The following is a 15,135-nucleotide window of genomic DNA, read 5'->3' as shown; positions in this document are numbered from 1 at the left end:
CCCAGGGTTATTTCCTGGCAGCCACCCACAAGGCCCAAAGCCTTTGCTTAATAGCGAATGTTTTCAGCCCAACCAAATACTGACCAGATCGCGGTTCCACTTGTCAACAGCCAAACCTACAACACAACAGACACAGGACTTAGCTCTCCCACACTCCACAGCCAGCTGTTGTCCACCTTCCTCCCAATATCCACATCGTTCCTTCCCTGTCGGCCCTGACACATTGGTGATGTGTATGAATTCCCTGGCCCTCCGGAACAGCCTGGGCCATGGCTTACCCCGGACTGGCACAGGAGGTACCCGTGGTCTTTCACTCTCTGCTTGCACCGGGATGGACAAATGTTCTGGAAGGTTCACATCTGTAAAGACAGAGATCAGGCAGATCTCACTTCTCCCCCTTCTGACTTCATGCTACAAGTAAGCAACCCAGGGTCCCCAAAAGGACCCTGCTGTGATGCCGCAAGGTCACATCACATCTGTTTTCCCTTTGCAGGGTTTCACAGACTCAAGTTTCTTCTCACAACTACACAAGCTGGATCCCCACGCAGATACAGAGGTGCACAAGGTGGTGAGGACATGGCAAAATCCATTCTCACCAAGGTACTGGGGAAATCCTGTGCAAAACCACAGACAAGGGTGCGTGGCAGCAGGTTGAGGTGATCCTCCCTCTCTACTCAACCCTGATGAGGCCACATCTGGAGTCCTGAGTCCAGCTCTGGGCTCCTGAGTACAAGAAAGACAAGGAGCTACTGGAGAGGGTCCAGCCGAGGCCACAAGGATGCTCAGGACTCTGGAGCATCTCTCTCATGAGGGGAGATTGCAGGAGCTGGGCCTGGTTAGTGCAGAGAAGAGCAGCCTGAGAGGGGATCTCATCAATGCACATCAATAGCTCAAAGGTGGGCGCCAGCAGGATGGTGCCAGACTCTTTCCAGTGGTGCCCAGTGACAGGATGAGGAGCAATGGCCACAAACTAAACCACAGCAAGTTTCACCTCAACATGAGCAAGAACATCTTTCCATTGAGGGTGGCAGAGCCCTGGCACAGGCCGCCCAGGGGGACTGTGGAGTCTCCCTCTCTGCCACCCCACATATTGCTGTTTGCCCAGAAACCGGTCACACCCTCAAGTCTTACTTTTAGGATGATGTCCTCCATGTAACTCCAGCTCGACAGGCCTCAGGTCTACCAGCTGGGGTGGTGCCGATGGGCACCCACACTCCTCGGTCAGCATGTCTGCGAGGTCGCCCTGCCCTGTGTCCCGCAGGATGGAGAGGAATACAGGGAAAGCCCGCTTCCCTCGAGTCTCCAGGTCAATGACCAGCTGCCGGGCTTGCTCTCCTCGGCTGCCAGCGCTCTGCAGAGGAGGAAAACCCAGGATTACAGAGCAACATCGAGCCACGGTGTGCTGCTGGGCCAGCCTTTCCCTCTGATCTCCATGGAGAGGAAACCTCCACACAGGGTGAATGAGACCGAGACCCAACGGACACAGTCACAGATCTCGCCAGCAACCACCCAAACCCCAGCCCTGGACCCCTCCGACCACAACCCCTGGCTGCCTGCCCCATAGAGCCCACCATAGGGAGGGCAAGTGGGGAGGGAGCCCCCGCAGGAGAGGGCACTGACATCCCCAGTAACTGAGAGGGGACACGGGGCCCCTTACCCCCGTCACCAGGCTGGGATGGACACCCAGGGGGAGAGCAGGAAGAGTCAAGACCCGGGGTAGGTGTCACAGCTCCGACCTTTAGGGCCCATGGTAGGGAGGGACAAGGGCAGCTCCCCCGGCCTGGCCCCAGCATGGGGGCACACGGGGCGCTACCTGCGGCCTGAGAGGACACCGGCGGGTGCCTGTCCCCAGCACGGGGGGAATCGGGGCCCTACCTGGGGCCTGCCCCTACAGACAAGGGCCCCCGGGGCGCACACGCGGTGCTCCCCCCCTCACCTGCACGTCCTCCACCATGGGCCGGGTGAACAGGCCGCGCTCCTGCAGCGGGCCCCAGAGCGGGGCCACCCGCAGCGCCGCCACCAGCCTCGCCCGGCCGCGCCGCAGGGCCCGGCGCTGCGCCTCCTCCATGGCCGCTCCCCGCCCGCTGCAACCGGAACCGCCGCCGTCTCCATGGTGACGGCGGGGCGGGCGCGCCGGAAGCGGCGGCGCAGGCTGAGGGCGGCCCGTCCGGTGCCCGGTGTCCGCGTTCCCCGTCCCCCCCGTCCCCCCCGCCGCAGCCATGGAGCTAGGCCGGGCCGGCCTGGCCTGGGCCGCCGCGCTGCTGCTGGCGGCGCTGGGGGCGCAGGCCGCGGCGGGGGACTTCGACCCGTACCGCGTGCTCGGGGTCGGCCGCAGCTCCAGCCAGGCCGACATCAAGAAGGCCTACAAGCGGCTCGCCCGGGAGTGGTACGTGCCCGCGGGCGGACGCACGGAGGGGCCGGGCCGCGGCCTCTCGGTTGGCAGGGTCGGGCCGTGTCTGGGGGGGCGGTGGTGGCCGCCGCGCCCACAAGTCCGAGGCTTGAGCTCAGCGCCGGGCTCCCCTCAAACGCGTCTCGGTCGTGCTGAGGCGAGCAGGGGCCGTGACAGCGCGATCCGGGTGTAAAACCCTGGCTGTGGGGAGAACGCTCCCCGCCTGAGCAGGGAGCCTTTAACACACGAGGGGGTGAGTCTCGCTGGGCAAGGACAAGCCAAGCCCCTGCATGCGAAGGGAGCTGTGAACGGGGGATGAGGGTCAAGTAGGGCAGTGCCGGCGCTTGCACTCGGGTCACAACAACCCCATGGAATGCTCCAGGCCTGGGGAAGGGTGGCTGGAAGCTGCTCATGGGAAAGGAGCTGGGGTGCTGATTGATGGAGCTGAACATGAGCAGCTTGTGCCCAGGAAGCCCCCAGCATCCTGGCCTGGATCAGCACCAGTGCGGCAGCAGGGCCAGGGCGGGGATTGTGCCCCTGCACTGAGCACTGGTGAGGCTGCACCTCAAATCCTGTCTTCAGCTCTGGGCCCCTCAGTCCAAGAGAGACATTGAGGTGGTGGAGCAGGGCCAGAGAAGGGCACTGGAGCTGGTGCAGGGCCTGGAGCACAGGGGTGATGGGGAAGGGCTGAGGGACCTGGGGGGTTCAGTCTGGAGAACAGAAGGCTCAGGGGGGGGCCTGATGGCTCCCTACAACTGCCTGACAGGAGGGGTTGGGCTCTGCTCCCAAGGAACAAGGGATGGGACAAGAGGAAACGGCCTCAAGCTGCACCAGGGCAGGTTTAGATGGAGCTGAGGAACAATTCCTGCCCCAGAGGGTGCTCAGGCATTGGAACAGGCTGCCCAGGGCAGGGCTGCAGTCACCGTCCCTGTAAGTGTTCACACCCCGTGGAGACAAGGCCTCAGTGCCATGGGTTAGTGGTGGCCTTGGCAGTGCTGGGGTAAAGGTTGGACTGGATGAGCTTAAAGGTCTTTTCCAACCTGCTTGATTCTATGATTCTGAGGGCTGCAGCAGGAGGTGTTTTCCAGGAGGAACACAACAGACACGTGTGGCAGCAGCAATGGGACGCATTCACCCTCCCTCATCACAGGGAGGGATCAGATAGAGGGGCAGGTCCGCAGGCACACAGCACATGTCCCAGTGCTGGTTTCGGGTTGGGATTTGGGATTTGGGCAGGGAGAGCACGTGCCAGGTATAAAACCCCATCTCCGTCTCAGGGGATGCTGCTGCATGGAGGGAGGCTGATGGCTTGCTCTGCCCCCCCGGGGGCACCACTGACCCCTTTTTGCTCTGGTTCTGTCTCATAGGCACCCTGACAAAAACAAGGACCCGGGAGCAGAGGACAAATTCATCCAGATCAGCAAAGCTTACGAGGTAACACGTGCTTGTCCCTAAACACCCACTGTCATTAGAGGCGAAGTGACCTCCTTTTTCTGGGTATGTCTGCATGGGAAAGACACTCAACCCCGTGGAGCTGGCTGCTACTGACAGCATCCTCTGCTGTCTCAACAGAGAGCCACTGGACATCACCAGTGTGGCCTCACAAATAGTTTACTCCAGGTGTGCCCAGTTCTTACTCAGACACCTCAAACGAGGGCAGAGCAGGTATTCACTGAGCACAGAGCAGCTGGGCAGCCCTGCTGTCCATGTCACACATTCATCTAAGCATTTGGGAATGGTGTAAGCAACTCGAATCACTGCAGGGCTTTAGTCACTTCAGATTATCCTTTGCATAAGTAGCTATTTACACACTGCTCTGGCACAGTGACTCAGTATGTCCATGGTAAGTGGTGGAGCCTGTGGAAATCAAAGCAAAGCCTTGTCTCCCAGCTGAAGAATACAGTTTCTCTGCAGGAAGCTTTGCTCATTGCTACAAGATTCATTGAGATGTCATTCTCAACGGTGCCTTGAGAAAACCCTCCATGGTCAAGCAGATGTCAGCAAAAGCTGCTCCAGAAAAGAGCATTAACGCTCAGGCAGCGTGACATTCAGGAGCAGCAGAGCATTCTTCCTTCAGAGGCTCCTTTTCTTCAGGCTTTTACCACTGTTTGTCACAGCAAGCCCAGAGGCAATGCAGTAGTTCCCCTTTTCCAGCACATTTACCCTTCTGACACATGGCAGAGGCTGCACCTTCCCTCATAGCCCGTCCTTCCACAGCTGCAATTATTACTAAGGGGTTGTTGTTGAGGTGCTTCCCCTCATGCTTTCAGCCAAGCATTCTTATATCATTTACTTCCCAGATCCTTTCCAACGAGGAGAAAAGGGCAAACTTTGATCGCTACGGAGATGCTGGGGAAAGCCAGGGCTACTCTCAGCACCAGCATCGCCAGTTCCACCGCTTCCATGAAGGATTCTATTTCGACGAGTCCTTCTTCCACTTCCCTTTCAACTCGGAGAGACGCGACACCTCCGACGAGAAGTATCTGCTCCACTTTTCCCACTACATCAATGAAATTGTGCCGGATAGCTTCAAGAAACCTTACCTCATTAAAATCACCTCGGACTGGTGCTTCAGCTGCATCCACATCGAGCCCGTGTGGAAGGAGGTTGCTCAGGAATTGGAGGCACTGGGTAAGGATGAGGCCGTTCCGGCGGAGCTCATGTCCCTCGGCCAGCAAGGCTGTGGCCATCGCGTTTGGCTTTGGAGGACTAAGTTTAACCTTTAGATTTCTTTGGGGATTTATCCTAATGGTTTTACAAATGTTAGTAATTATAGACTCGTAGAATAGTTTGGGTTGGAAGGGATCTTAAAGCTCATCCAGCTTCAACCCCTGCCACGGGCAGGGACCCCTTCCACTAGAGCAGCTTGCTCCAAGCCCCTGTGTCCAGCCTGGCCTTGAACACTGCCAGGGATGGGGCAGCCACAGCTTCTCTGGGCACCCTGTGCCAAGCCTCAGCACCCTCACAGGGAAGAGCTTCTGCCTTTTCTCCAAACGGAACTTTCCCCTATTTCAGTTTGAACCCACCACCCCTTGGCCTATTGCTACAGTCCCTGATGAAGAGTCCCTCTCCAGCATTCGTGTAGCCCCCTTCAGACACTGGAAGCTGCTCTGAGGTCTCCACGCAGCTTCTCCAGGCTGAACAGCCCCAGTGTTCTCAGCCTGTTTCCATACAGGAGGTGCTCCAGCCCCTGATCATCCTCATGGCCTCCTCTGGACTTGCTCCAGCAGCTCCATCTCCTTCTTATGTTGAGGATACCAGAACTGCACACAGTGCTGCAAGTGTGGACTCCCCAGATCAGATCAGAGGGGCAGGATCACCTCCCTTGACCTGCTGGTCACGCTGCTGGGTTTGCAGCCCAGGACACAGTTGGTTTCTGGTCTGCAAGCGCACACTTCCAGCTAATAATCAATGAGGTTACAGGCTAGAAAGGAGGAGAAAACTAGGCCCATAGATCACAAGGGCAAGGTGCTGTTTCTCCTGACCCTACGGCAGGTGCCTTAATCCAACATTGACAACCATAAGTGATGGTGTGGCCAAGGCCAACTGTGCCACCATGAGGTTAGGCCACCATTGGAAGCGCTGTATTGCTCTTTGTCCTACTCTTGGATGACTTTGAAAAGCTCAACTCCCTGCACAGTATGCCCTCAACGTTAGGGCTGCTACCACCCAGCGAAGTTTTGAGGCTATTGAACACATCTGGATGCTAAGGAGGTATTTTGTCTTTGTCTCTCCACCCAGCTTCCTTGTTTTCCCCATAGCTGTTGCTTGCAAGCGCTTCCAGACAAGCACAAACTCAACAGGCAGCAGGAGACAAAGGCAGGGTTGTTCCCCTTTACTGAGATTTTTCTGCTTTTAATGTAGCTTGTGAAATACCAGAGGACAGAGCAAAAGAGGACAGTGTGTCCTCTCTTCTCCCAAGGAACAAGTGACAGGACAAGAGGAAATGGCCTCAAGCTGCACCAGGGCAGGTTTGGATGGAGCTGAGGAACAATTCCTGCCCCAGAGGGTGCTCAGGCATTGGAACAGGCTGCCCAGGGCAGGGCTGGAGTCACCGTCCCTGCAAGTGTTCACACCCCATGGAGACGAGGCCCTCAGTGCCATGGGTTAGGAGTGGCCTTGGCAGTGCTGGGGTAAGGGTTGGACTGGATGAGCTTAAAGGGCTTTTCCAACCTGGTTGATTCTATGACTCTAAAGCTGTGAATTTTAAATGCATGAATTTGAATGCGTCAGTTTAAACTTTCAAGGGTTGTGAGAGGAGAGCAGAGATTACCAAGGGATGGTCCCATGAGTAACTCCCAGGCAGGGTACTGGGCAAGGGCACAGCTCTTCAGCCCTTGTTTCCTGCTGGGTGTTGGGGTGACTTTCACATGAAGCCGTTCTCCTTTGCAGGAGCAGGGATCGGGGTCGTTCATGCTGGGTACGAGAGGCGCCTCGCCCATCACCTGGGTGCACACAGCACCCCCTCCCTGCTGGGGCTCATCAACGGGAAAATCACCTTCTTCCACAATGCTGTGGTTCGGGAAAACCTGCGGCAGTTCGTGGAGAACCTCCTGCCCGGGAATCTTGTGGAAAAGGTGTGCTCCAGCATGGGTGGGGTGTGCTGCTTCTGTGTGTGTGCGTTCAGCTCTCCTTTGCTGTTGCTTTGGCTGATCTGTTCCATTCAGCCCCTGAGCTGATCTACATCAGACTATGAGAACATCCAACCAGGGCCAGGGAAGGGAGGCATTCCAAGAGCTGTAATTACAGCTACAGACCCTGGAACTTTCAGAAGCAACCGTGTGACATGGCTCTGTCACACTTCTCATGGCAAAAGGGCTGATCCCATTACTACGTGGCATGCCTGCTGTTCTCCCAGCTGTTGTGCCCCATGGCTGCCAGAGCCGTAGGAAAGTTAGGAATCCACAGTCATGCCCTGCCTGCCTACTGAATTTCACTTCCCTTCTTTCTCAGGCTTACATCCAGCCAGCTCAGGTCTCATCCACCTCCACTTTCAGCATGCTCTGGCTGTGATCTGGGTGTTTGAGTTTTAGCCCCATCTTCTTCATGTTCTCTCCCACAGCCATCACCAACAGCAGCAGCCTGCTCCTCTCCTTGCAGGCCCCTCAACAAGCTGTGGTCTCCCTTTTCTCTCCTTCCTCTAGGTCAGAGAGGTACCATGGTTGAAACAGAGAAGGTTTGATGGAGCTCACAGGTGACTGCTAACTCTTGGCTTCCACCTAAATATAAAGCCTATGGCCCCAGCAAACAGAATGACAGTGGTCTAGAAATGGCATTGACAGAGGTGCAGTGACAAAGAGGGTCAGTAGGGGGTCAAGACTGATGGTTTTAATTAATTTCCTGTATCAAGCACAGATGAGACATAGCTGTTGTAAAGAGAGACCCACAGTCTGCTTTCTGCAACACCCAGCTTTTGGGGCTCAGTTCTGGGACAGCTCATCGCAGAGCACTGTGTGTGTCTGATGGCTCAGAGCTCAAACTAACACTCCAATTCTATTTCAAGATCACAGATAAGAACTACATCCACTTTCTGTCCAACTGGAAGAAAGAAAACAAGCCCCACGTCCTTCTGTTTGATCACATGCCAGTTGTGCCATTATTGTACAAGGTAATGGAATTTCTATTGCTGCGTTGTTGACTTGCTCATAAACCCAGCTCTTCCAAAAGAAAATGCAGTCTCACTGTGAGCAGAGGCAGACTGATGCCTCCAAACACTGCAGAGTGGTTCTAGCAGAGATGATTTGTGTCACTTGAATACAGCACAGCTGGATGACTGACTTCATTTAGAGTTTGTTCCTCTGTCCTGCCACGGATGTACCTTTAGTGGATGCCAAAGTGCGGGTGGTTTTTGGAGGCAGTGGCAGTAGAGGTGTGTACAAACCTCTGCTGGTAGTGAAACATCTCTTGTGGCACATCTAATTTGTGTGAGTGAAAGCCTGTTTTCTTTTAAACAGTGAGGGATGTTCCTGAAGCAAAATCACTGTGGGCTCATGAGGGAGAAAATATGTTTTGCTCTCTCACACAACCACACACCAGTGCTTTCTTCCCTCCCAGCTGACTGCCTTTGCCTACCGAGATTACTTTTCCTTTGGTTACGTGTATGTGGGACTCCGAGGCACTGAAGAGTTGTCCAGTCAGTACAACATCAACGTCTACACCCCCACCATGATGATCTTCAAGGAGCACATTGACAAGCCCGCTGATGTTGTACAGGTATTGCACAGGAGCTGCTGTGAATCAGAGCTGAGGGTTTCTGACTGAGCAGGCACTGAGGGGTTTGTCAGTGGGGCACTTCAGAGTGAACAGCATTCATTCTCAGTGTGAATTCATCCTTTGGCAGAGGCAGAGAGCAACCCTTAGGAGGGAGGAAGCTCAGCAGGCATCAGCTGTGGTGTCTGCCCTTGTGAGGAGGGTGGCCAGAGGTCGCTTCTCAGTCTCAGGGCCCCAGAATGTCTCAGGGGGTGGGATTTCAGTGAGGGTTGTAATTGCTGGCAGCTTTCCCCAGGCTTAGACAGGAATATCACAAGTGCTCTCTTCTCCTCATCCCGCTCATTTCTGACTTCTGCTTTCTCTGTCCTCATCAGGCACGAGATATGAAGAAGCAGCTCATTGATGACTTCCTTTCGCAAAATAAGTTCCTCATGGTGGCCAGGCTCACCAACCAGAGGCTGTTCCAGGAGCTGTGTCCTGTGAAGAAGTCTCACCGTCAGCGAAAGTAAGGCTGTGTGGGTGTCGCATGTCCCCTGTTTTGTTCCCTGAAGCTCTGAGGCTGCTCCTAAAGCCTCCAGGATCCACATTGTTCGATGGGGTTCTGGCTTATCGGGATCATTCCAGGTAGCAGAAAGGGGACAGTTGTTTCCTCTCACATCCAGAATGATTCCTAATCCTCCATCTCCTTGTGTTGTCTAGGCACTGCGTGGTCCTGCTTACTGGAGAAGGAGAAAAGTTTGCTGAGGCTTATGAAGCATTTTTGAGTTTTGCTGTGGCCAACACAAAAGACACACTGAAGTTTGTGCACAGCTACAATGATCGGCAGCCGGAATTTGCAGACGCCTTCTTGATGGATGAGGAGAAGTATCGGGGAAAATCAGCTGTGAGGGCTTCCTCTTGGATTTTTTTTTTTTTCCCTTCATCTGTCATAGAACCACAGAATGGTTTGGGTTGGAAAGGATCTTAAGATCATCTAGCTCCAAGCCCCTGTGTCCAACCTGGCCTTGAACACTGCCAGGGATGGGGCAGCCACAGCTTCTCTGGGCACCCTGTGCCAAGCCTCAGCACCCTCACAGGGAAGAGCTTCTGCCTTATCTCCAACCCCAACTTCCCCTGTTTCAGTTTGAACCCATCACCCCTTGTCCTATTGCTACAGTCCCTGATGAAGAGTCCCTCTGCAGCATCCTTGTAGCCCCCTTCAGACACTGGAAGCTGCTCTGAGGTCTCTGTGCAGCCTTCTTTTCTCCAGGCTGAACAGCCCCAGTGTTCTCAGCCTATGTTCATACAGGAGGTGCTCCAGCCCCTGATCGTCCTCGTGGCCTCCTCTGGACTATACTGCAACAGTTCTATGTAGTGTCATTTTATGTAGGATGCTATACCTTGATCTGACACCTAATTCTGGGCAGCGATTTGAAGTATAACATCTGTCTTGATAAAAGTCCCTTTGCTCTGACACCCCTGGTGTTATTGCCTCATCCAGGTGGTCATTTTGGAGAGACGCAATAACGCAGGGAAGGTGGCCTATAAAACCCTGGAGGAGGCCTGGCAAGGCAGCAAAGAGGACAACTTCATCCTCCTGGATCTTCTGGACCAGCTGAGGACAGACCCCAACCTCCTCTCCTCAGAGACTGTCCTGGCAGACTTGAACGATGAGCTGGCTCCCGTAAGTGCATGGCCTTTCCAGATGCCTAACAACCATGTTGCCCTTTTCCATGGTCCCCGTGGTCATTCACTGACTTTATTTAAACTTGAATATACCAAAGCAAGACCCTTGCAGGTTTTCCTGCTCCTGGAAGGAAGGAAGCCTGTGGGGTGTCACAATTGTCCCATGATCCTGGGCCAATTCAGCCCTGTTTCAGGAGCATGACTCCTTTCAGGGCTCTGGAGAGGGAGTTTGTCATTTGCTTTTTCCTTTATCCTTCTTAAACAGATGTTCCTTATCCGATGGCTCTACTCCACACTGGACTATCTCTCAGACTGCTGGGATAGTTTGTTCCACAGTAACTGGTATGGACTGAGCATTAACTCTCAACGGGGAGTGGGATTGTGGTTATCTGGCTCAGCTGCATAGGAGAAGCAGGTCCTTAGTAACAGGAAACACATCAAAACACCCAGGGACCTGTCTTCTTGAGATGCAGCTGAAGGGCAGTGATGCTACAGTGACATCAGGTTCTGCCTTGATTGCTGGGTACTTCAGCCTCAAGGCCGAGCGAGCATAGACATGATGCATCTGTTGTTTTCACCTCTGCCCTGTCACCTTCTTTAAAATGGATCCATTTTGATCCTCCTTAGGGGTGGGAGCAGGACAGAGCTCAAAATCCTGCTTGTCTTTAAGACCCCAGGAAAGAAGCCAAGGCTCTGGGGGAAGCTGCACAGTATTACTTGGGGTAGAGAGGATTTCGTGCCACTCGCAGACCTGATTGCTGTTTGCACATCTTCCCCTCAGGCGAGAAATGATGCCGCTGCTGTCCCTGCTCTTCTCTGCGCTCTTCATCCTCTTTGGCACTGTTATTGTTCAGGCTTTCAGGTGAGTGCACACCAGAAGGCTCCCAGGGATCTTGGAGTCCAGCCACAAGCAGCTCAGTCTGATCTGGTGCCTTAAACACACTCAAGATCATCTTCTTCTGCAGCGATTCCAGCGACACAAGGGACAGTCCTCCCTCAGAGAAAGAAGAAACCGCAGCAAAGACCGAGAAGAACGATGCCAGCTTCAGCAAAGAGAGTAACAGGTTCCCTCCCTAATTTCTCCACGTCTGTTTCTGCCCATGCCAGCGAGGACAGGGGTGCTCCAACTCAGTTATTAAGCAATTCCCCCCACATTTGCCCAGACAACACCCTTAGGGTAAGGGTAAAGGTCTGCCTGACGCGTTGAGGAGCCAAGTCTGGATCTGTTGCCCTGGTTAAACTGGCCTTATCTACAGGGCTTATCAGGGGCAGCTCAGGACAAGGGGTGGGTTCATGCTTTCTCTGTCCTTGGTTCCTCATGGTCCCTCATTCCCCTTTCACTCAGTGACTGTTTCTTTGCAGCAGGATTCCCAAAAAGGGCTTTGTGGAGGTGACGGAGCTGACGGACATCAACTACAACAGTAACTTGGTTCGCCTCAGGCCGGGTCACATGAACGTGGTCTTGATCCTGTCCAACTCAACCAAAACTGCCCTCCTTCAGAAGTTTGCCCTGGAAGTCTACACGTTCACAGGGTAGGCTGGGGCCCTTGCCCACGTTTCTGCTACTGTTTTAACACCTTGCATAGGGCTGCCCTGAGGCCATGGCAGGAGTGGTGTCAGCTCACCCGTCAGGAGGGATCTTGGTGCTGGCTGTGCTCTTTAGTGGCCTCAAGCCGAGGAAAACCAAGTGGCCTTTCCGGCCTGTACTCGGCAACGGTGACAGGACAGGTCTGGCACTGCCACCACCTTGGGCATGCCCATGTTTCAGTGAATGGAGAGCATGAGAGTGCCACACACCAGGCAGTTGTCAGCTGTGCGGAGCCAGGGTGGAAAAGGAGCTGCAGCACCACAGCCCTGCGCCTGCCCTTTGTGACAAAAGCTGTCCCTGTTACCTGTCCAGCAGGAACGTGGCCTGGCTCAGGAGGTGTGCTCATCCCTCTTCTCTGAGTGACTGGGGTGTTTCCAGAGAAGGGCAACGGAGCTGGGGCAGGGCCTGGAGCACAAGTGTGATGGGGAAGGGCTGAGGGACCTGGGGGGTTCAGTCTGGAGAAGGCTCGGGGGGGACCTGATGGCTCCCTACAAGTGCGTGACAGGAGGATGGAGCCAGGAGGGGCTGGGCTCTGCTCCCGAGGAACAAGGGATGGGACAAGAGGAACCGGCCTCAAGCTGCACCAGGGCAGGTTTAGATGGAGCTGAGGAACAATTCCTGCCCCAGAGGGTGCTCAGGCATTGGAACAGGCTGCCCAGGGCAGGGCTGGAGTCACTGCCCCTGTAAGTGTTCACACCCCATGTAGCCAAGGCCTCAGTGCCATGGGTTAGTGGTGACCTTGGCAGTGCTTGGACTTGATCTTGAAGGTCTTTTCTAATCCAGTTGATTCTATGATTCTCCTCTGCATTTCCCACAGGAGCAGCTCTCTTCACTTCTCCTTCCTCAGCCTGGACAAGCACCGGGAGTGGCTGGAATACCTGCTAGAGTTCGCCCAGGATGCGGCCCCCATTCCAAACCAGTACGACAAGCATTTCCTGGAGCGCGACTATACGGGCTACGTCCTGGCTCTCAACGGCCACAAGAAATACTTCTGCCTTTTTAAGCCTCACAGATCAGGGGATGAGGGGGGGTCACCTGAGGATTACAATTCCTCACTCCACGCAGAAGCCAGAGGGAAATCCTCCTGCAGCCCAGGATCTAGATCCATTAAAACCAAATTACACAAATTGTCCTTTTGGATGGAACGCCTCCTCGAGGGTTCCTTACAGAGGTTCTATATCCCCTCGTGGCCAGCACTAGACTGAGGGATCTTAAAGAGGTTCTAACAGACTTCTTATGAAGACAACGAGGGACAGCTCTCTCCAGTGATCCACAGCCAAGTGTGATGAATGGACCTTAGGGTTTAGATGAACTCCTCCTAGGGCCACCGACTAGAACATACCTCCCCACGTCCAGAGCCCAGGAGCACAGCCAAGTGCACTCAACCTCTCTCCACTAAGTCGGCGTGCATTTGGACACCATCCTACTGAAGAGCCAAGAAGTCCATTTATCCCCTTCTTGTCCCGGATTATCCCAGATCCACCTCTCATTTTACCTCGGATGAATTAAAACCCGCGAAGACTTCTTGGCCGCAGCAATTCAGGCCGGACCGAACGCGGCTGGTGACACGGGCCAGGTCGTGGTTCTCTTTCCCCTTCCCCATGTGCTTAGCCTGTGGTGCATGGTGTAACACTGGCAAGACCCTGCAGACCCTCCTGGGCCCTGCCCTTCCAAAAGGCCTCCTCCCACCAGGCGGTCCTACTTTCTCAGCTTTCCCTGTGGTAAGTGATGTAGAGTACGGTCGGGAGCATCTCCCTCGTAGCAAACCTTTAGCTGGGACTCACCTGTGGTGTGTGGTGCAGGCTAGTAGGTGATCTGCATGTTTTCATGCTCCTCCTTGTGTCATAGTTCTGCGTGCTGCTTCACCAGCCAAACCCAACCTGGGGAGGGAAGGAAGGGGTTTTGCACGGCCATACAGACTGTCCAAGTGTCGAGCCATTTAAATGTCACATTGATTTTTTTCAATGCCTTTCTGCTTCTGTCGACTTTAGATGATGTATCCCAGAGCCATAACTTTACCTGCATCTTCAGATCGTAGGCATGAGCTGCTATGAGCCAGTAGATGTGTAAAAGAAACTCTCCTTAGCTGCCAGGGATTTGGGCCGGGCTCCTTCCAAACACTCCTATGTCTGTAGCACAACCTGACCCATCTTTGTGTCAAGGAACCTGCTCCTTTGACAGCTGTGTTCTTGAAATATTGCCCCAAAGTGCTGTATCGTCAGACTGTCATGTACGTGTGACGCTGCTTTTGGTTTACATGTGGGTTTCAGACTCTTGCTTTCAGCCTTTCACCTATTTCTTTCTTGCCACAAGCCTTTGTTCTTTACACCCCTGCTGCTGCCTTGGCTTCTTCTTAGGTTTGCATGAGGGGGTTGGTGTCTTCTGGAAGTCACAGGGCTCTGTGAAGCCAGAGCAGCCGAAAACACAGGGTTTGGGTTACGCTTTGCTCCGACAGCAGGAAAGAGCAGCCCTTGGTAAGGCAGAGGGAAGGTGAGCAGCAGCCCTGGTGCGACAGCGTCTGCTCCCCCCAGCAGCATCCTTTTTCTTTGCATCTGGGACTGAAATTCATGGTTCTGAGATTCCATAAAATCCCATGGGGTTTCCTCTTCCTTTCTAATGCTCCAGGGCAGACGCTGTCCCCAGACAGCACCTCCTCCAGCTACCCCACATGGTACCAAGTTGCTGTGGGGGCACAGAACTGCTAAAGCAAAGGGATCTGAGTGGGGTGGCCTTTGCCAAAGGGCTCCAAACCTGATGGTCGAGCCCTTGGTTCAGCACTGGTGTTAATTAAAAGCTCACTCAGCCCTCACTGCCTTAGTTACCATCTTGAGCAGCCCATTAGTAGGAATAACTCTGCCAGTCTCCAAGCTAGCTGCCAGTCTCATATGAAATCCAGGAATGCTCAAGTCATTTTACTGCCAACACAGTGTAGTTGCTCAGCCTGGGAGGAGACTGATGTGCTTCAACCACCACAGGTATCTCAAACCCCATGTATGATGTACTTCCAAATAAAGGCTATGATGCTGTGATGCTACCAACTGACCCTATGAGGTTACTTAATCTGAGCTCAGCCGACTTGGCAGCTTGTGAAAGAGGCACTAAAGTAGAGGGAAGGAAGGACAGAAGGAAGATGAGGGCTTCTCCCTGCTCAAGACTTCCAGTGCTGATTGAAACACTGGCTTGATGCTGATAGACTTCATTTGCATCCAGGCAGAGCAGTCGTGCTTTTCCTGCAGCTTGCTGTGCTGGGAATAGGTTTTAGCCAAGTGGAAGGCTCTGCACA

General features: G+C 54.2%; 2 protein-coding genes across 2 annotated transcripts in view; one reads left to right on the top strand and one right to left on the bottom strand.

Moving 5' to 3' along the window:
- The window catches only part of CASP9 (caspase 9), a 48,397-nt gene that overhangs the window by 3,749 nt on the left and 29,513 nt on the right, over positions 1 to 15,135 (bottom strand). The window contains exons 2-5 of the mRNA XM_061479398.1: positions 1,937 to 2,074; positions 1,132 to 1,351; positions 279 to 359; positions 85 to 116 (exon numbers count right to left, since the gene is read on the bottom strand). Coding sequence (XP_061335382.1) covers positions 85 to 116; positions 279 to 359; positions 1,132 to 1,351; positions 1,937 to 2,068 — 465 coding nt within the window. The 5' untranslated portion in view covers positions 2,069 to 2,074. The remainder of the gene's footprint in view (positions 1 to 84; positions 117 to 278; positions 360 to 1,131; positions 1,352 to 1,936; positions 2,075 to 15,135) is intronic.
- Positions 2,186 to 14,877, top strand: DNAJC16 (DnaJ heat shock protein family (Hsp40) member C16). Its single transcript, XM_061479395.1, has 14 exons — positions 2,186 to 2,386; positions 3,757 to 3,823; positions 4,690 to 5,020; positions 6,782 to 6,966; positions 7,893 to 7,997; positions 8,444 to 8,602; positions 8,974 to 9,104; positions 9,299 to 9,482; positions 10,080 to 10,262; positions 10,530 to 10,606; positions 11,046 to 11,126; positions 11,230 to 11,328; positions 11,627 to 11,797; positions 12,670 to 14,877. The coding sequence occupies exons 1-14, from the start codon at positions 2,220 to 2,222 to the stop codon at positions 13,055 to 13,057; spliced, it is 2,328 nt and encodes a 775-aa protein (XP_061335379.1). The 5' UTR covers positions 2,186 to 2,219; the 3' UTR covers positions 13,058 to 14,877.

The sequence above is a fragment of the Pezoporus flaviventris genome, unplaced genomic scaffold (genome assembly GCF_033815535.1).
Source record: "Pezoporus flaviventris isolate CSIRO_AGI_PZ_B2104156 unplaced genomic scaffold, CSIRO_AGI_Pfla_v1 ptg000148l, whole genome shotgun sequence".
Lineage (NCBI taxonomy): Eukaryota > Metazoa > Chordata > Aves > Psittaciformes > Psittacidae > Pezoporus > Pezoporus flaviventris.
This window is presented reverse-complemented; position numbering and strand designations above follow the sequence as displayed.